Source organism: Eleginops maclovinus, chromosome 5 (genome assembly GCF_036324505.1).
Source record: "Eleginops maclovinus isolate JMC-PN-2008 ecotype Puerto Natales chromosome 5, JC_Emac_rtc_rv5, whole genome shotgun sequence".
Classification (NCBI taxonomy): domain Eukaryota; kingdom Metazoa; phylum Chordata; class Actinopteri; order Perciformes; family Eleginopidae; genus Eleginops; species Eleginops maclovinus.
Genome location: NC_086353.1, coordinates 5,388,685 through 5,410,879, shown reverse-complemented (window position 1 = coordinate 5,410,879; position 22,195 = coordinate 5,388,685). Strand labels below are relative to the sequence as shown.

The following is a 22,195-nucleotide window of genomic DNA, read 5'->3' as shown; positions in this document are numbered from 1 at the left end:
GAAACATCATTTCAGTGTGCAACATGCATTTGTTAGGGATCTGACCTAAATACACCTTAGATTAAACACAGGAAAGCACGGGGTCTTTGTTTCAGATTCCTACTCATTAGGTGTGAAAATGAGGTGATTCAGGCACCATGGGGTATAAAAATAGAAAGGTGATATCCATACAAAACATATGCAACCTTTAGGTAGAACTCCACAATCAGGAGCACAGCAGTGATTAAAAGGAAGGCTCATTGGGCGAGGTAATGTACTGGGAAGCTGTTACAATCAACAAAAGTGGCTGATCCTGCAGCAAACTGTCACAAACTAAACGAGAAGGTGTTGACAATCGTTGCCTCTTAATGTTTGCTTACTGACACGAGAGAATTTAAAGCACAGTTAATGTGCTCTAAAGGAAAATCCTTGGAAACAATCAGACTGGCAGTTCCTTGAAGACACCCTATTATGCTCATCTTCACGTTTGTATTTGTATTTCATGCCTCTGCTGTGAAATGTTTATATACTGTACTTTAATGTTCAAAAAGCTCTTTATTTTTCTCATACCTCCTGTGCTGCACCTCTTTTCACCCTCTGTCTGAAACCAGAGCCCAGTCTGCTCTGATTGGTTAGCTGGCCGGCTCTGTTGTGATTGGTCGACCGCTTAGAGCTGTCCCGCCCCTTAGCCTATCCCGTACAATGTGTTGGAGTGCTAGCCAATAGAACTGTGAGTGTTACATAGTGATGTCACTATGTCACAGAAAAAGCACTACAATCGCAGCATTTCAAGCAGAGGTGGTGTGTGGAGGAAAGTTTAGGATTTGAGCCTTTGCAGACCATTTACATGCACAGAAACCTCTACAACATACTACAGGAGAGGGAAAAACCCCCAAAGTATATTAGGGCCTCTTTAAATCCACAAAACAGCCTCATATTGTACTGACCTCGTGAAATGTGCCGTTGGATATATTGTAGATTGCATCTTTGAGTAATCTCACCAACAGCTTAATGACTAAAGTTCAGCACCAAGAAGCTGCATCTGCTGTTTCTATTTATGTGAAATGCAATTTGAATTTTGGATTAGTCCCATTATGATCCCCCCCTCCTCGTCCCCACCACGATTTCAGTGACATATTTACAGTACAAAGGCTCGGTTCGAGTCCCCTCCACACACACACAAACACACTTACAGCTACAGAAAAACAGTGGCTGATTTAATTAGCTCAATCATTAAATGAGGCTTAATTAGAGTCACTTTCCTTCAGAGGGAAGTGTGGGACTCAGAGCTGTTCCTTGTCATTACAGAGGCATAATGAGCCACACAACACAACACAATACCCCTCACCCTCAAAGCGCCGACAACAATGGAAAAGTTTCCCGCTGCATTAGCGCTGTAAGAAATGGAGCCTTTGATATGTTTAATGCCGAGGTTTAATGATGTAATGCCCTATGGAGATACTAATATGGCGGCTTTGACAAGAAGTGACATGAATAAGGTCTGTTATTTAACTTTAGATAAATGATCCCATTAACATCGTAGCAATAAGCAGCAAAAACCCCTCCCTGAAGTTCAATAAGAGTTTGAAATTGCAGGAAAAATTTCAGCCCTGTGGTCCATCCATAAACGCCTCTGATGTTTTATATCAGGTCCAGTCCTGATTGCCCCGGCCTGTCTCTACTACTGTCTTAATGTAATGTTCACCTGCTTGTTATAGTTTGGAGGCTGATAAGAAGTGATGCTTGTACGTCTCCCCCGGGTGTGATTGTGAAGTAAATATTAGCAGGCCCACAGCGCCGCCCCATACCAGTAAACCAAACCACTGTCCGCTCATAAAGAAATCAACAGTCAATGACTTTTTAAATGTTATTATGCTGTCATGAGGCTTGGAGATAGGTACGCGTGTGTACAAAATGAGTCTGAAAAATGATCTGGAGGGAACGTGTGTGTTTGTACGCACGTGCACACGCTCACATGCACACGCTCCTCCTGTTCATTATTGGCCAGCAGCAGAAGCCAGTCATTTCCCTGTCTTCATAAAGACTCGGCCCATTAAATTCTACCTCCAGTCAATAATTAGGACTCCACAAATAAACCAAAGGCAATTAAATCAATGCTTCCCCGGGCCGGTGCCTGGACCCCATGGCCCACATGGACACTCCATCTTCTCTGCTGGCCTTATTCATGGTGGGCTGGGGTGGAGCCGTACAGCACACCCCCTGGCCTGCTCATGATTATTAGATAGCACCGTCCCCCGATCCTGGCTATGGAGCGCCGCTTATGGTGGCTCTCCATCGAGAGGCGTAGGGTTTGATTTCATTAACTCACCGGTGGAGGTGAGAGACGAGGAAATGAATGCAATGTTTCATTTGGTTTTGAGTGGACATGAGGGGCAGCGGTGAGGGGGCTCCGGAAATCATTGCCACTTTTTCGACAGGAAGGGAGCAGTAACTCAACGCACTCACGCTGCGTGTGTCTGCAACACAGTGTCGGACCATGTGTCTCTTTTTCTAGTTACGTTGACATGTGGCAGTGCATGACAGCGGTGGCGAACAATAGCCCCCCCCTCCACACACACACACACACACACACACACACAACTCTTAAGCCCTTCACATCAGCACACACACACACACACACACACACACACACACACACACACACACACACACACACACACACACACACACACACACACACACACACACACACACACACACACACACACACACACACACACACACACACACACACACACACAGTGAGTGATGGGTTTGCTATTGACAGGGCCACTGAGATAATAAAGTGCTGTCCCAGTGGCAGCTCCATTAGGCCCTGACAGTGACAAGATGAGGCTGTCCTGAGAGTGCACACGCACACACGCATACCTACACCCACCCAGACATACACACACAGATGGACACATCCTCATCCTCTTTCAGTGACAGCCAGCCAGTTAGGAACATGGATCTCTCTCTCATCTTTCCCCGGGTCTATTTCTGTCTTTTTATCCAAAGAAAGTGTGTGTGGGTGCAGCTCGGGGGTAAGATCATATCACTATTAGGGGAGTGTGTTATTAGTGTCACAGGCTGGGTGACAGGCCAGGCCATTTCACTTCACAGATGTTCTGCTTGGTGAGCCTTTCATAGGCTATGACAGAAAGTAGAGAGGCAAAGAGGGTACAGTGTGAGAGTGTACTCACTGACTGGGAAAAAGCTCACTTCTCAGTGACAAGTTTAGTAAAGGCACAGTAGCATAGCACTCCTCAAAATGTCAAATTAGGAGATCTGCCTTAATTAACCAACAGACAGGCACTTAAAACGTCTTAATAGACCCTTCCCTTTTCCCTTAGAAAAAGACAGAAATAAAGAGGCACATGCATAGATAAAGTGCAGTGTCCCCTTGATAGGAGAATACGCTTTCAAAAACCAGACGAGATACAGGGAAGAGGGAAAATTAGAAATAAATAAATGAACAAAAAACAGAAAGAGATGGACTTGAAAGGGGATAGAAAAAGTCTGTTTGCAGTGAGGGTGGATGACTGCGGAGGTCCCAGCGGTCCCCGCTGAGACCTAGGGGCGAGTCTCAGCCTTGTCATACTCCACTCTCCTCCTCCTCCTCTCCCCACACCAGCTCCTCCACTGCCCCCCCCCCTGTTCTGCCCACGGAAAACGTCGATAGCAGGCTGCCGTTGCCGAGGTCTCTGGTGGACACTAGCTCATTCTCCGGCATCGACAGGCCCGCCAAATCAATATTTAGTTCCCCACTAACAAGCTGCCTCGGGGTCTGAGCCAGAGAGAGAGGGAGGGAGTGAGGGAGGGAGGGAGAGGAATGCAGGACAGTGGAGGATGGCAGAGAGAGACAGAGAATAGGGACGGAGAGCTGTCCAGTTAGAAGGGAAAAACATGGATTCAGGAGTGAGTGTGTGTGTGTGTGTGTGTGTGTGTGTGTGTGTGTGTGTGTGTGTGTGTGTGTGTGTGTGTGTGTGTGTATGTGTGTGTGAGTGTGGGAGGGGGAGAGTAAGGTGGAAAGGTCAGAAGAAGATCTGGGGAACAAGTGAACAGTGTCTGGTGTGTGTCGTGGTGCGGAGGCGACGCATGAGTGCCTGCGGCAGCCGCTGACAAGACACACACACACACACACACACACACACACACACACACACACACACACACACACAGTCGACATTCTCAATCATACACATATCACAGCGAGCAGACGTTGACAGCACTCGAGTAAAGCTCCAGCAGAGCACTCCACTCACAGATGAGTGGCTGCACACACACGCAAGCACACACACACACACACGGACTGAGGATGCAGTTGCTTTTCTTTGTGTTATCTTTTGCATCATTGTTTTGTTTTTTTGAGCCAGGAGTGGGACACATGGGGGGGGGGAATACATCATCCATTTATTGTTTTTGGTCAAATTAGTGCCCAATTTTTTCTACACTGAAGACCGAAAAGGAGCACATCTGCAATGTTAGGTTAAAATATAAGTATATATAAGTATATATATAAGTATATATAAGTGAACAAAATATTAAACCATTATAAAAAAATCCAAACTTATTAGACAAAATGATTAACTTATCATCAGAAATACAAACAATATACTAACATTTATTTGCCAAAAAATTGACCCTAAACTGCAAACATAACCATCAAACTTCTTAATTTTAGTGTTGAGAATGCATTGTTGATTTAAGTTTAACTTATAAACATTGACATTACAGTTTGTTATAAAACCTGCACCTCAAAGTTTGAATACATTTTTATAATTACGGAAGACGCTGAAATCTTGTGCTTGTGCAGGAATAAGTAACTTGTGTGATCACTATTGGAGATTTGTGACTGACCTTCTGCCGGAGGAGGAGGTTGAGGTGGTTCAGCCACTCCTGGTCTCCTGCACCCTCTGAATGGGCCCCTGCCGCCTGCAAGCACAACAGCAAATACAAACATATTAGGGACAGAAATTTAGCTGATATTATATACTAATATCTGCAATTAATCCTAGGAATTTAAGAATTATGTTCACGGATAAAATGGGAAGTGAATCAGACTAGAGGTATTGGATGTTTCTAGAGAGAGAACCTGCCGCTGTTCCTTTGGATTGGCCTCCGCGAGCTCCTGCTTGAGAGCAGAATTGTAGCATTACAGCAGCCAGGACCTTGAGGAAGCTCTCTGGAGACTCAGTGGCAAGTTATGCCAGTATACGTTTGCATGCTCCTCATGTAAAAAGACCTAACAGAGTGGTAGCCTTGTTACTGCTAATGAACAGAGAGGAGAGCGACTGCATGGCCCTGTACACCTCAGCACTAATGCGTTACCTCTTCACTTCAAACCCCAGGTGTTGCTGCTCCAAATGATGTGACGAGCCTTGTACCGCCTCACAGGGACGCGGGGAGAGCAGGAGGGGAAGAAAAATGTGTGTGTGGCTGAATTTAAAAGTCCCTGTGCTAGCAGACTGGCAGACCTGAAGCAGCAAAGGCTGTCTAATGCCACAAGAGGGGTCACTGTCTGTTTTCTTCCATTGAGTGGGCTGATTTATCTTTACCTGTAATATGTTTGATTTATGATACTGTAATGTGTTTTCAGAGGGGACCCCTCTTAACTCATACACACTGAATGGCATGTTGGGTACAGCTTGTTTTCTGCAGCTCACTCCAAAGTTACCAGAGCCCACTACAGTACATTGAAAAACAGAGACACCTGAGATCTAAAGAACATATTTATTAGTAATTTTCTCGACAACCTGCTCATCCAATCGACTGGGTGGGTGCAATGCTCAAGATCAAAGGAGGTGCATTGTTGAGTGTGAAAGCGGCAAGCAGTAACACCGGAGGCCATTCCAAACAGAAACATTTCAATGGCCAACACGGCATAGAGTTGCATAAAATCCCCAAATTAATACAATTCATAACCAAAAAAACTCAAATGTAAAATCCTTCTGTTTATATATTTTAAATAGCTTATTTGATAATCAATAGTCTTCCTTTATCGATTCATCTTTGTTTTTCATTTGTTGTACTATAACAAAGCAGAGTGCCTTTTCCTCTGGATAAATATCAAGACAAATCAAAAAGATACTCAGTAAACGGACTGGGGCTGTTAAGATTTTGGCATTGGTTATTACCCATAGAAACAGGTAGAGTCTGGAGGGATGACATTTATATTAAGCGTGCATTTCTTGCTAGTGTTCCCCAGCTTCCTGCTACCCTTTATGTGTGATCCATTGTGATAGCAGTTGATCTAGGCTAATTCCAGTGTATGCCTAATTGTGCCTGATGCTGAAAGTAACTGAGCAGTAGGAAGAGACCGGGGGAGGGGAGTGTGTGGTTATATTAGCGAGAGGGAGAGAAAAAGAGGGTGCCTTCAATCCTCCCGCAGGGGCGAGCACGGCGTGTGAAAGAATGCATGTGCGTGAGTGTGCTTGCCCACCCTTGGTAGATATATAACAAAGCACTGACCCTCCATCAAACATTAGGTGCAAAACAAACTGGCCCGGCAATTACAGCCTTATTACATCTGGATCATTAACTCCACAACAAGTTGCCGGGGGAGCCTGGAGCGGCCGGCCCTCTCCGGTCCTCTGCTGCACGCTATGGAATGGACAGAGGCAAATAACACTGTACAGCGGGATACATGTGTGTGTGAGCATGTGTGGAGGGGTTGTGTTTGAACACACAAAGATGCCTCCTTTGCACCTATGGACATACATCATATTGATCTGTGTTTGTATACAGTATGTGCTGGTGTGTGAGGGGGTACGCTTCGGTATGACTTTGAGAAGTCAATTGATGAATTGAAATAAAAACTTCAAAAAACAACAACAACAACCAATTCCCCATCCAATGTAACAAAGCGGAAAACATGTTTGTTGCTATGCTGTCTTTAACTGCAGAACCAGCTGCACAAACAGCCTTGTCACAGCAGCATTTCTGTTGAGTGAAACACCGCAAGCAAAATGTCTCATTTCTTACAAGGACAAATCAACAAACCTAGACTGATGCTCTGGAGGACAGACAATATGCTGAGGGTTGTAATAACATTAAGGTTATCTGTTCCCAAAATTCTCCTAAAATATAACTACAAACAGGAAACATTTATTTAGAAATTTGGTATGCCTGAAATTTACAACTGCATTGATTTTAAAACCAAGAACGGTTGCAACACAATGTTAAAAACATCTGCAAATAATGTTGGCGAGAGACATTTGCCAAACTAAAGAAAAGTTGTTTGTTGGCAATGGAGAATTCTCATTTAAAAGTAAAACAGGAAAGTAAAAGCAGTCCCATCGAGCCCTGAGCTCTCTCTCAGCACACTGGCATCGCACATTTCAAGTGAATAAATGAATACAATTGCTATGAGTTGGACCCGTTGAAGACTGCAGGGACATTTAGATAACCTCATGCCTCGTCCTCAAGTCCGAAGACAAACATGCAATCTTTCTTCAAAGGTTGTGCAAAAGCGCCGTAAGAAAATGTGTTTAAAAAGGGAGGAGAAAAATAAATCACAATTCTGAAAGCGACCTTGTGCCAAACTTTTAAATAGGTTTAAACATTGTGTGAACAATGTGTCACAAACCAGCAGGGGCTAGAAACAATAGTTTAATAATTGAATGATCTCTTCATGTTTTTCTCAATTACTCAATAAAATGTTTTAAAAAAGGAGGTCATTTCTTTTAATTTCTTGTTTTGTCCAATATCCGAAACCCAAACATATTCAGTTAAATGTGAAATCAAAACTGGGAAAAGCTATTTTTGCAGCTCTTAAACCATTCTCAGTTCAGATAATGGTCAGCTTTAGACTATGATATATCGATTTTTTATCTAAAAACTAATTAAGCCTTGTGTGCTCGCTGAGTGTAGTTTAGTTCAGGCTGTAGGATAGCTGTAGACACACACTTCCGGTTCAGATACAGTATTTTAGTGAGTCCAGCAGCAGTTTAAATTACAAAACAAAAATGAAGTAAGATTTCACATAAACACACACCTGTACGGATGCATCCTGCAATCTTTTTAAGACATTTAATTTATTTAATACCAATTAACCAATACTCACACCTAAACTTTTTTTGTGCATGCCCTTTTATGTAATAGTTTTATTTTACTTCTTTTTATTGTCTCTATCTTCACTTGTACGCTGTGTAAACAATGTACACTTCCCCTCTGTGGGACGAATAAAGGTATTCTGATTCTGTTTACCTCTCTGTGACACACAACATTTACAATTCTCTGGAGGGTTTTAATAGTGCTGTGGTGTTTGAATTTACAATTGACACCAGAGGATCAACAGGGCACCAAGCAGCACGCCATTAACCACCTTTAATACGACAGAGAAAACAAGTGAGTGTTTTACACTCGGAGGTTTCGGGCTCTGATGAGATGACTTCTCTTACAGTGAGAAAGCGTTCCCTGTCATCTCCTGGGTGGAGCTGGGCTGCAAAGGGCTAAAATTGGTTTCAAGTGTGAGTAAGTGCCTGGAGAGCCCTCTCTCATCTGGTGATAGATGGGAGGAAGTCCTTGGGGATGGGAGGTTGATTGTAACATGGAATTGCTAATTGATGACATAGCAGGGTATGATAAATGATAGACAAAGGACTCTCCAAGTTGGAAAGATTGTGAAATTCTGACTTTAGCAAGCGGCCGACAGTCAATAGCAAAGATTTTCAGTTCAATGACTGCTCTCAGCCAGAAGAAAAGAGGTGTACTCACTCAACTCGACCATATTACATTTGATATTAAGTTGACAGGTGCTGCAGGTGTCAAAGTTTTAGAGAAGGCTTTAAAGATGAAACGCCATCCTTCTCTATTGCAACTTCCAAACTTATTAGTGACAGGCCATGCTGTTTGGTCCACCTATACTTGGTGTTCAACCTTGCTTACTTGCCAGAATCTACCTTCTCATTAATAGGAAGGTCAGATAGAAGTACAGATTTTAAGGAAGGCTAAACACTTGTCAGATACAGGCAAATTAAACTAATAACTGAAGGGATCTGCCTTTTCCTCTGTACACCAACGGCAATCTTAAGCATTTTTTCCAAGAGGATAGGCCAGTGTTACTGTAGCAGCTCATTTAGTCTCAAATAAGAAAGCAGAAACCCAAAGCTACATATTGATTGTGATGATATAATGTCTTCCTTAGTACTCTGGTGCAATCACTGAGCAGACCCCCTGTAAACTTAAGGATGTTTATCCATTTCACAGCACTGAAAATCTATTATAGGTATGTTTAATGCTCTGGGCATAATTTTAACTTGATATGGATCCTAAAGTCAGCGTTTATGTGGAATGTTAACCCACTGTCCCTTGGCCTTACCTGGTCAGTGTCCATTATGTCTGCGAGATCGTTCTCTGACATATTGAGGATGGAGGCAGCGATGGATTTGGCTTTGATCATAGACTTGGCTGAGAGGCCGCCCTTTGCTGCCACAGCGCTGGCCTGCCTCGACCTCCTCCTCTTCATCAACTGCTGCTTGACCTCTTGAACGTCTAAAAGTATTTCACTGGCCAGAGCCTGGAGGAGGAGGAGGAGGAGAAGAAGAAGAAGAAGAAGGAATAAAAAAAAGAAGAGGATGATGAAATGGATATAGAAAAACAAGAGGGATAGCTCTGCCTCACAGATGAATAAATGAAATTGATCAAGCATGCGCCAGAGAGGCCTAGTACATTATGGAGGAATATTGAGTTTGACACACTCAGATTCTCTTCGGTTTCGCCTCACGCTCCCTTGTAGGAATGTGGACCTGAGGCCCTGTCGATTGAAAGCTGAGGGAACACAGCTTTGATACCAAACGTACCCCAAGTTTTGCTAAAATCTCCACAGACAGAGAATCATGCATCAGAGGGAGAAAGACAGGGAGCTACTGAAAATACAGCCATTCATTTATTTATTTGCTTTCTGAATGTCTCTCAGTGCAACAGGGCAGCATAACACAGTTAATAATTAAGATATGAGGGGCTGTTTCAAATGGTGCCCGAGTGAATGGCAAGCGAGAAGAGGAAGGCCTGGGAAGGCACAGTGGTCCGGCACTAAATGGGAGTTTGCTCTAAATACAGAGAAACAATTAAATGTTAAAACTGCCACTGCACACGAGAAAGTCAATAAAGTAAACTCCCCTTTGCTTCATTTTGAGCTTATTGATCGAGGCAATAATCTTCTGTATCATTCCCTTGTAAGCCTGCTGAAAAGCTGACCTTGGAATAGATGGTCAGATGAGGGAAAGCTAGAGACAGGAGAACTGGCTGTACACAACAACAACACAACAAAAACAAGTTGCTTTTGGACAGGAACACAATCTTGCTAAGCAAGCAAAAAGTACAGTGTGGGTAGGCATATAGAACACAAACAAATGAGAGTAAGAAGGGTAATCACACGTGAACACGGTTGAATTGCGGCAAACATCTCGACTCCTCTGTTCATTCCACACAGGTGGACCAGGTGCACTTCACAAAGCAAGTGGTGGTTCTCACAGGAGAGAAGTGAAGGAGTGTTCGGAGGCTCGCAACTGGAGTGCTGCTCTTTGTCTATTAGCAACATCACACACACAAGCAGAGCACCGACATTCACACATTCAGAGTAGACGTTTAGGAAACCAACAGGATCATGTTGTACAAATCCCTTACAGATTAAAATAATGAAAGGAAACAGGATTGTATTGACTCAGAGCAAATACAGTTTTTTTGCTCTGGATCCCAGTCCTAATGTATGAACTGTAACACTTAACTGTTACAACACGTGTGAGTTGTCTTGAAGCAAGTCCAGGGGTTGTATTCACAATCTCTCTGAAAATATTCACAGAAAGCTCCTTAGTCTAAAAACGTCTATCAATAAGTCCTAGCTTAGGAGTCATTCAGGAAAATTCAATGGGCAAATACAGGATATTGGGAACCTTTTCTAGGTGTGACACATTCTTTTAAAGAGATGCAATTGGTTGATCAATAGAAAAAAAGAGAAATACAAATACTAATATTAGTGAAAATAAGTATGGGATGTTACATTTACAGGCCTTATTAGAGAATGTAGTCTCTATTAAGACATGGTGTGATTTTGAATAATATTATAATAATTAACACCTTTGTTGAATAAATTGTAAGCCTTACTTCCAATGTAGCCCACAAAATGTATAAAGACACAGGTCTACTCGTGCAGTTACTTCATATAACAGTTACAATTATCCCTTCGGTATATTTAAGTATATTTAATTTAGGTATATTAGATATTTACGTAGGGAAAATGGCTAAACTATCTTCAATTGCTGGCATGCAACCAAACTATAAACCAGGAACTAGTTCTAACTTTAAGGGGGAATTCTGAGATAACATACCTACTAAGAAGCTTAATGAATACAGACCCAGCTTTTTGATTTGCTCTTTCGAATAATTAAAAGGAAATGGGCTCAATTCCATTTCAACACCAGCCCATAAGTGACCTACTACTTCCATGTAGATCTGAAATAAGCAGAATAGTTCTGATTAAAGAGGACAATCAAAAATCATAATCATCTTCCCCCTCCTAATGAAGGGAGGCAGATTAAGCTGTTTTTGGTGATCTGAGGGCTGAGTTTACCCTTAAGGAATACACAGCTCATTAACTCACAGTCAGAGATCCTATTCTTTTATTTACAGCCTAATAGATATTCACTGTCACTAGTCAGGGGTTACATTCAATTGACCTAAACCCTGCATGTGGAAGAATCCAGAAAGAGATTAAGGGGAGAATTTATCACTCATTCTCAGCGCTGGGAGAGACAAAGGGTGGGAGGGGGATATGCAAGCCTACACACGGTGTTGTGCCTGTGTGTGTTTGTTGAGAGCTCTGACTAGTACCACAATCACAATTGCCAGAGGAGCAATTTAGACAGGACGAGGATTAGGGCAGAGAGATGGGGATCAAATGAGCAGCAAAAAGATATCCTCTTTAATAACCAGCTACCTCTGAACCTCTTCACACACATGAGGACACAAAGGGCCATTCAAAAACATAAAGAGCCCAGCGCAGGAAAGAAAATGCCTTCATTTTGTGAGATTACACAACCACTGAAGCGAGGCAAGAACAAACAGCAGCTGCGTATACCCTGAGATGAGTAAGACGGTTAATTATGCAAGCAAGGTATACTGTAAATAGTAAAGGAAGATACTGTAGATTAATCACAGGTTGATGTGATGTTACATCATTGTTGTAATATCCATTTTCTTTTTTATAAAGATGTTGCTTCTCAACAGCGGTGTCCAAACTACGGCCCGGGAGCCATTTTGAATCGGCCCTCTGCAAATTCTAAAAGTATAACGCAATATGGCCCACAAATTAAACTTTTGCTTGTCTTATATTGTAATTCTCAAATATATATGTAAAATATATGACACAGTATGCATGTGTTAATGAGCCCAATTTTCAAATAAATTCAGTCATTTAAATGTACATTTTCGAACAAATCGTAGTTGATAAAAAAAACAATAACTTATTTCTATAACAAGCTTGAAATTGAACTTTCATATTTACTCTTAATATAAGCAATCTGAGGCTTCTGTTTTAAGGAATGAGCTGCCAACAAAAATAAATGAACCCCTAAAGAGAGAAGGGATATAGGCTGTTTTTTTCTGAAAGCATTTTCAAGTAACACGCATTATTCACCTACATTTGATTTGTTTTGCTAACTTATAACTTAACTTATGAGGCGATATTCACCTCTATAAGTGGCCCAGCTCTCCGTATATTTTTCTGTATGTGGCCCTCGGTGAAAAAAGTTGACACCCCTGCTTTACATCAATGATATCAATATCCTTGAGATTAGAAACATCAGGTTTTGGATTTTGTGTTGATCATGGTTTTTCTTACAAGACTGCTTTATTATCTGCCGTAACTTGATCAGTCATTATATCCAACTTACAGATGATTATTTACAGAACATTCATTGTGTAAAGTATTTTGTGAAAGCATAAAAATCAACCTGAAATATACTGTTGCATCATCAATAAATCCAGGTTATGTAAAAACATTTGGGGTATTTGATTTTCTCAAATTGCCTAACACCTACTTTTATTTCCCCCCGAAAAAAAGGACATTTCCCAAACTCTGAACAATAGTATACTTTTCAGCAGGGATGACAAGCCAAAATATTCTTTGTGAGATAACTACCTTCAGTGTGTGTGTGTGTGTATGTGTGTGTATTGTGGAGTAGTCACTACATGCAGGGCCACTGTTTAGCAGTTCAACAGCAGTGCTTACAGCCCGGGGCGTGTACAGGGGCCAAAAGGGTTTGCTGGCACACAATAAAAAAAAACTCCACACACACATACACACAGCACATAAAGGCACAAAGAACAAAAAAGCTCATAAAGACACACCCGGACACATCTATGCACACACACTCGCACACAGACACACACAGATGCGCAGCCCTCCGGTCCTGATCAATACATGACAAGAGTAAATCTCCTCCGGACGTCAGGCAGTCCAATCAAAGGGCTCGGTGTTCTTATAGGGAATCACAGGAGCCGGGGGGAGGCAAACAATGATGTGAATCCTCAACAACAACACAATGGCCCCGCCAGCCTTGGGTTATGGGAATGGAGGAGAGGAGTTATAGGAGCGTGAACTGTATTTCCATGCATTTCTATAGACTTTCAAATGTAATGCAGACCTATATTTAGTTGTTTACTTGTGTACCTTCTTCACTTAATAAATGCTTATGTGTGAAAAAGGGAGGCTAAAGGTTGAGATGTGGAATCAAGTTATAGTAAAACACATCCGATCCACCTCCAATTATTCTCAGATGCAAGACAGCCATACAAGGAGAGGATATTCTGGATTATAAGGACAAATATAGAATTGCCACTAAGCTGTGTCCATGATCTGCCACTTGATTTATGTGTGTGTGCAAATACTCTGCCATCCCTATCTATCCCTGCCAAGCCATTCCCCCCTTTGATAGACAGGTGTCAGCTGAACAGAGTTGATAGACAGTCTTTATCAGTGTCTGCCAGACACACACACACACACACACCCACACACACACAAGGTGATGGATTAGGCCTACACAAAGACAATGGTGCCGATTCCCCATTGGGTACACGGTGTTTATCTCTGTGGTGGCCTGTGTCTCCTTATGTATTTGAGGAATGGTAAATTCACTCCTATATTCTGACACATATAGGGAAACACAATGTGTTGGATGCAGGCTGAGAAAGTTGCTGACGTCTTCCCCTTTAGTCATATCCTGAGTGGGGTGTGTAATCCCTCCAGTGTTCTGGGTCTAGGTTTTCTCCCAGTTGGACATTACCAAAGTACCTCCATAGGGGGGCATAAAGCGGACGTCCTGATCAGAAGCCTGAACCATGTTCCATTCAAAGAAGGATGAACAATCCCACTCTTTCTGAATATCCATCTGGTAATGAAATGAGCAGCTCTTCTTCTTTTGATCACTACCTAAACCTCGCAGGGCTTAAATGTGGATTGACAGTTGAATTGAGAGATTGGCCTCGAGGTTTCCTCTCGCCTGGTACAATGGTTGCATCATTTGCAACACCACATGCGTTTACTCGTTGATCTCTTACAGCAACAACCTTGAACTTTACAAACAACATGGGTGACTCTGGAATTGCACAGACCCAAGAGCGGGTGCTGTGTATATGGTTGTGATCTTTGCTTTACATATCTACTCAGGGAGGTGACATTCTGCTTTGCATCAGCCTCTTTTTTCATGAACAGGGGTGACAAGGCCCAATTAACAATGCATCTAATGTAGGCAGGGATAAGCCCACGCAAAAGCCCTACAATTCATAGGTGAAGAACCTGCACAGTACTGCTTTAAGATGATGTCCCTGCACTTTGATCCTTTGCCTCTTTAGTACAGTACCTTGATGAAAGTGTGAAGCTGCTCCAGATGGGAGTGGGCCTGGCCTAGCTGCCTCTGAAGCCTGTCCAAGGCATGGGAGCTCTGCTGGGTCAACCCCTTCATTTGCTCAGTGGCGGTCTGTTCCAGCGAGGCCAAAGCCTGCTCGCTCGCGCCCACACGAGCCTGCAAGGCATGCATGCGCTGCTCCTGTAAAGAAAAGCAGCAGGCACAACAGGTCAGCCGAACGCTAACAGTCTTTAGAAAAGTACATGTCAGTGATAAACTTGTGGCAATTGTAGAATCTGAAAAACTTCTGACATTGCAGACTTATAGTGGTACACTATAAGGACACAGGTATTGGGACAACTACACGTTACACCCAAATGCCAAATTCTTAGGCATTAATGTGAAGTTGGTCCCCCATTTGCAGCTGTAACAGCTTCCACTCTTCTGGGAAGGCTTTCTACAAGATTTTGGAGTGTGTCTGTGGGAATTTCTGCCCATTCTTCCAGCATTTGTGAGGTCAGACACTGATGTTGGACGAGAGGGCCTGGCTTGCAATCTCCATTGTAGTTCATCCCAAAGTTGTCCAATGGGGTGGAGGTCAGGGCTCTGTGTGGGCCAGTCAAGTTCTTCCACACCAAACTCACCCAGCCTCGCCTTTATGGAGCTTGCTTCGTTCACAGTCATGCTGGAACAGGAAAGGGCCTTCCCCGAACTGTTTCCACAAAGTTGGAAGCTTGGACTCTCCACAATGACTTCGTAAGATGAAGCATTAAGAATCTCCTTCTCTGGAAATAAGGGCCTAGGCCAACCCCACAAAACAACCCCCAAATACCAGATTGTATTTGTGTCTATATAGTGTAGTTATCTGGGGAAGTTGGGAATAAAAGGGGCTGAGTACAACGTATAGGCCGCAACAACTTTACAAGGATTGTTTCATTTCTCATAATGCCATCATGACGTTTTGAAGACGCTTCCGTCCCAACAATAGATTCTTAACAGTCATGTGCATCAAGAGTATTTACCTCACCTTAAACTTTACAATGCTCACTTAATCTTCTGATTGTAGGTTGTATAACAATAAACATTAAACAGTCCAAAGGGGTTTCCCTGCAAGGCACTAAACCTAAACAGCTGAGGTGTAAAGATTCATGGATGGAAGTTACTTTTCCCTTACCCTGAAACGTTTCTTTCTACCAATAAGACACTGCGATGTTAAATGATGACAATTTTCTCCCTTATGTGAAGTATATCATGGTAATGGACAATGCTTTGGCAAAAGTGATTTAAAACTCAAATTAAAACATTTTAAACTTTCCTAAAGATTTTTCCTACCTTCTTTTCCAGCTCCTCCTTTAGTTTTTTACAAGACGCATCGTACTGGCTTTTCTCTGTGGTTGCAACACTCAGTCTCCTCTTGAGGGAATCAACCAGGGCCTTCCTGTTGCTGGCCTCCTCTGATAAAGTCTTCACCTGTACAGAGAAGTGTTGTGATGGTGGTATTTGAGTCATATATACCTGTTTTTCATTTAAATCAATGAAGCAAACATCATATGAATAATTTAACTGGAAGATTTGTTTACTTCAGGACACATACTACATTTTCTTTGTCATTCTTCCAAGTAGGATCAAGCTAACTGGATGATATAATTATCATGTCAGATTGTATGTATTTTAGTGACCTTTTTCTCTAGATCCTCCACCTGTCCACGGTAACTTTTCTCCACCTCCTGCAGGAACTTCAGTCTTGTCTTCAGGTCCTCCACTAGCTGCCTTTTCATGCTCACATCTCGCTCTGTGTGGTTCGCACTGAAAACACAAATTAACAATAAAACAACCACACAAAATATTGTATGAAGTATGAATAAGTGCACATTGTAAACATGTATGAAAATGACATGCGGCACAGTATGTACGCAGCAGAACAAACACACACACAGACACACAGAGCTGGCAGGCACAGTGTCCCCATGCAGTGCATCAGGCATGACAGCTCATTATGACAACTAAATACACTGGCATGCTGTTTGGGTAAGGGGAGGAGGGGGGGAAATAAGGATGCATATATAATTCTAACTGGCATATATTAGAACAAGTGCTCTGGCGGGGAATGCCGCACTAAGTGTGACTGGGGAGTCCTTTTTGACAAACGGCATTTAGAATCAGCAGTGACACTACTTGAAAACTGTAATCAAGTATTTAAATGTTTATTATTTTCAGCTCGGCATTACACAAGTCACATAAAAACGTGTCAGCTGGGGGACTTCGCTTGGAAAAGACTGATTATGGAGGGAATACGCTTTAAAGAATATTGTTTGTTTGTGTGCTGTACCGCGCTGAATACTTCCCTAAAGAGAAGCGAGGTCTCTGTATCGTTGCGCTATTCATGTCATAACGATTGCAAACATGCGGCATGTGTCACTTCCTATTTCGATAACCTGCTGTATTGACGTGTTTAATATTCTAGCATTCAGCTCAGCCGCATTACAGCGAGGCCGTGTTTTAAATGGGCTCGCTGTGTTAGTATGTTTAATTCTGTTTTCATAAAAGGCAAATACCAGCCATTTTTCATGGTTGCCTATACCTTGGGGATTTGGAACAAATAGAATAAAGATCATAAGGATGCAGTTAATTAATATGGGTTATGCCAGTTTTTTTTTTTTCAAAAGAAGTAGTGGATCTCTCATCTCCCACACGCATCATGGCTTGTGTGTTTTGAATAAACAGATGACGAAATGCTGGAGCAAATTCTTTCGTGTAAGTAAATGTCCCTGTCTCCCTAGGTGGATAAATGCCTCAGGGTGGACTGGCTAAATAAATGTGAGGTTGTCCTATTGGAGTGACATTAAATTAAATGAGAGAGGAGTCTAGCCTGGGGTCTTTGGGGGGAAGTAGCGCTGGCTGGTTACCCCATGGATTTGGCCATTAATGAGAAAACCCATATTGAACCTTTCAGAAGACTGTCTGCTGTTGACTTAAAGACGGAGCGCAGCAATAAGAGCCGCCCCAATGCTAATGGCAATTAGATCCACAACATTTATTTTAGATGTTCTCTTCTTCTGCACCCCAAAAAGAATAGAGGATAAAAAAGAATGAGGGATGTATTGAGCTTCTGCTGGAGCGTGTGATCTCTATTTATGAGTGTTAGTGGAAAGAGAGAAAGGGAGCCTGGAACTATATCCCAATCACACTAACGTTTGTTCCCTTTGTTCTGCGCTTGTTGGCAATATTGTTCATCAAACATGCGTGTATTGTAATAATAACAGTCAGTGGTCTGAAGTGTGTGAGAGTAAGAGAGAGGGGAGCGCACATTTCTGTGTATGTTGTTAAGTGCGGGTGGACGTTTCATGTGGCTGATAGACAACAGGGCTGAAGATGAAAGAGGCAGCTTCATAAATAAGGCAGGGCCATAGTGCCGGATATTGACTGAGGACATGCCGGTATACTTTGAAATTCATTTCTTTTTTCCCCCCTTCTCTTCTTTAAGGCGAAGCAGCCTTGCTCCCTGTGTGTGTGCTGAGATGTATATTTCAGAGATGTCTAGACATGTCTTTCATTCTGAGAAGGGGTCCCTCCATGGAGGCAAACGGAGAGGTAGGCAAGAAGAGATGGCGAGTTACATGTGTGTGCGTGCGCCACTGAGTGTGTGACAAGAGCCAGAGGAGAGGCTGAGGCTGTCGTGGAAACTCAGCAGAGGGATGTTCACTCTGTCTGTCTGTGATCCGCTGCGCTTTGGTCACACACAAACACGTACCCGCTGTGATTGTACACAGGCCCTGGATGCATTATTGAGGATGGCAGTCAGAGGACACAGCATATGAGACAAAGAGAACATGAGGGAGGAAAACCAAGTTCGTCTTTGTACCTTCCTTTCGCTCTAAGATCCTAATGCAGAATGAATATATGCGGCTTTCTCAACGCTGCTCAAATCTTGACAGTTTCCCTGAGTGAATTGTTTACAGCTATATATCCTGACTGTGTAATGCAGCGGGTGCTTCAGGAGGTGAACCGTGTAACTCATTAGGGCTTGTGGCCCACAGGCCAGAGCGATGCTGTGTGGGTTTCTGTGTCATGGGCCAAAATGGTCCCTCCTGCGGCACACAAACAATCAATACACTGCTTTGATCAGCACTCCGCATCAGCTACCCACATAAGCAGCACCACACTACATGACACACAAGACACCCACACGCACACATGTGCATACACACTAATTCCTTCAGTCATTTTTATTCACCCGCTCATGAAAACATGCATAATTTCACAAATGATTCAGGCAGAGGAGAAGCATGCTTAAGTTGAGTGCAGCAGACAGAGTGCTGCCACATGGTGGAATCAAACACTACGGATGGGAGCTGCAGAGATTGCGCACCACGCAGGCAGAGGCACAGGGAGACGGAGAGACAAAGACAGAGGGAGGGTACAGGAAGAATAAAAGGGAAGTAAGACCTGTTCCGCAGTGCAACTGAAAGAAAGCAGCACAAAGAAAGATGAACACTAATGAAGAGAAGGTGTGAAACTAACTTGTCCCGCAGCTGGCGGAGCTTGTCCTCCGTCTCCTGGAGTTGGCCTCGCAGGGCTTTGTTAGCTGCCACCTGCCTTGTGACCTCCGCACTTGCACTCTGGGGGGAGGGCAAATACAGTGTGTGTGTTGGTTAATGTGTTTGAATGTGTGTGATAGGGGGTGAGGGGAGGTTTTCACGACACGGCTGATGACAGGTCAGGCACAGCATGCTCCCTCATTATAGTTACAGCGGGGGTGGGGGGGGTGGAAGGTGCTAAAAGAGGTTAAGAGGAAGGCAGTATTTTTCAAAGTGGATATGATAAGGGGTGTAAAAGGAAAAAATAACAATGGAAAGACCTATACTATGGAATTTATGGGAGATATACAAAACATTCAAGAATCAAAATTTGAGTTTATATTATAAATACAAATATATAAAAAGAATAAAACATTTTATATCTTATTGTTTAAAATGTTCTACCTCTGCATCGTGACATTAAGACACAGCTCATGACGACAGCTTGACTTCTGATCCTCGACTGACGGATATTTGAACGTGCATGTTCACTTTGGTTTAAAGGGCCCCGTGTCTCTGGTGGGAACTGTAGCAGCGCAAGCTTCTGACAATGCGCTCGCTCAGTGCGCGCACCCCCACAGTGCATCCCTCGCCTCTCCCTCTTGCTGTCACCTGACATGACTTCCTCAGCTGTGTGTAACGACAGCAGCAATCTGCTCGGTGACACTGATGAGCTGGCTACGGAGAGGGTGATAATACGGTGGTACCACTCACTGCTCATTCCCTATGATGTAGGGCACGTCTCTACTGTTATTCCCCATTTCTCATCTTTCTGACAGGTGCTTCTTAATAAGATCAAATGATAAGAAATGCTAATTCATGTCGAAATCACATGCGATTTCAGGTGATGTTGAGCGTAAATGGAAAGGCAATATATATATATATACATATATATATATATATGTATATATATATATATACATACATATATATATATATATACATACATATATATACATACATACATATATATATATATATACATACATATATATACATACATATATATATATATATATACATACATATATATATATATATATATACATATATGTATATATATATATATACATACATATATATATATATATATATATATATATATATATATATATATATATATATATATATATATATATATATATATATACACATATATATATATATATGTATATATATTTTAATGCTATATGATTTGGAAGTCAAACCTTGACAGAGTTTCTTTCAGACTTTCCAAACTCCTCAAGGACATCAAAAACCAGTGAGATGTTAAAGTAACTCAGAATACCGATGTTTGATGAAAACAGGGAAATACTTTTTCTTGAATTGTAGACTGGTTGATACTGCATAATAAGCAAGTCGCAAAAAACAGGAAATTCAAACTGAAATGTGAAAAATGCAACTAAATTTTTTTGTTCTTTATTCCGGCCAGTTCAGAAAAATAGGAATAAAGGATTTCTCAAGCTTTTTAAAAAAATAAATAGAAACAGCATTAATAATCTGAAAATTTGCCAATTTCCTTGTTTTTCATGGTATGATCCTCTCAAGCTTCATGGTGCACAAAATTGGAAATGAACACAATCCTTAATACCATCATCCTATTAAGAGATTTATCTCATAAGGCGTGCACATTAAGACAAAGCATGAGGGCCCTTCATTAACCCCAGAGTTCTTCTGGTAAAATAACCACTAACCTTAAGTCTGGCTTGAAGTTGTTTGACCTCAGCCTCCAGGACCTGAGGGGCCGGATTAGCCGGATAGGGCATGGTCCTGCCCCGGCAGCAGCACTCTGAGTTAACAGGGGCGGCTGGTACGGTGTGCTGGGGTAATGTGATCTGCCTCCACTGCTCCAGCTCCATCTCCAGAACCTTCTTCTGCTGCTCCTTACCAGCCAGGTCAGAGGTCAGCCTCTACAGACAGACAGACAGAATTAGTGGTTCGAGGCTTCTGCTAATGAGTTTTCAACTAAAAAAGTGTTGTCTTTTCTATTAAAACAGAGAAAATCTCATTTGCTGTTAAAGTATGACAACTTACAGCAAAAAGTAATAGGAGACATGTAAACTGACGTTCACTTCACAAGTTTTCAAATTATTCCCAGCTTTCTTTGCCTGTTATAAGAAGAAATCATTTCACTTAAAGATTTCTTCATTTTTAAATTCACATTACATTAATATTATAGATGCAGAGACAAAGCAAACATATGTTGTAAATACTGAATGCCACAGGACACACTGTGCTTTAATATGTAGCCTGGGATAAACCTGTTTTATGCTAATGAGGAGACAGATGATGCTGTAGCTTGCTCAATAGGGGCTAATTCTCACTGCATAATAAAGCCGTCCTCCAGAACAAGAGAGCACTGTGGGATGGAGGGAGTATAGCATTTGGTGAGAGGTTGGGTTTCGTGGTGATGAACGATAATGGTCCTATCTGATCATGTACAATGTACAGTGTATCAGTTATTACACTTTTAACCACATGTCAACGTTGAAACAAAAAAAACACGTATTTCATTGCTTATTAAGAAAATACGAGGCAGAAACACGTCTCTGTAAGTTTGGTTCAATACCGCCACAATTAGCTGACCTGGTATCATTTCAAACATCAAGAATGCTTAATGGCACAAATAGGAGATTTGATACATGAAGATGTATGCTGCACACATGGGGCAAATACTGGAACACACACGGAGACACACACACACACACACACACCCAAGTGAAACCACAGAGTCCCAGGGGTTTGCTCTCTGCTCTGCATACATGGAGGTTATTGATATCTGGTTGCTGGCTG

The 22,195-nt window shown here is 42.2% G+C and overlaps 1 protein-coding gene across 5 annotated transcripts in view; it reads right to left on the bottom strand.

Annotated features, from left to right (window-relative positions):
* The window catches only part of cntln (centlein, centrosomal protein), an 85,107-nt gene that overhangs the window by 6,968 nt on the left and 55,944 nt on the right, over positions 1 to 22,195 (bottom strand). For 4 of the 5 annotated variants that reach the window (XM_063882996.1, XM_063882995.1, XM_063882998.1 and 1 more), the window contains 7 exons: positions 21,097 to 21,312; positions 19,347 to 19,444; positions 16,505 to 16,631; positions 16,158 to 16,295; positions 14,841 to 15,026; positions 9,302 to 9,499; positions 4,840 to 4,914 (listed from right to left, as the gene is read on the bottom strand). In XM_063882996.1, the coding sequence (XP_063739066.1) occupies positions 4,840 to 4,914; positions 9,302 to 9,499; positions 14,841 to 15,026; positions 16,158 to 16,295; positions 16,505 to 16,631; positions 19,347 to 19,444; positions 21,097 to 21,312 (1,038 nt within the window). The remainder of the gene's footprint in view (positions 1 to 4,839; positions 4,915 to 9,301; positions 9,500 to 14,840; positions 15,027 to 16,157; positions 16,296 to 16,504; positions 16,632 to 19,346; positions 19,445 to 21,096; positions 21,313 to 22,195) is intronic. The other variant, XM_063882999.1, reaches the window with a different exon arrangement.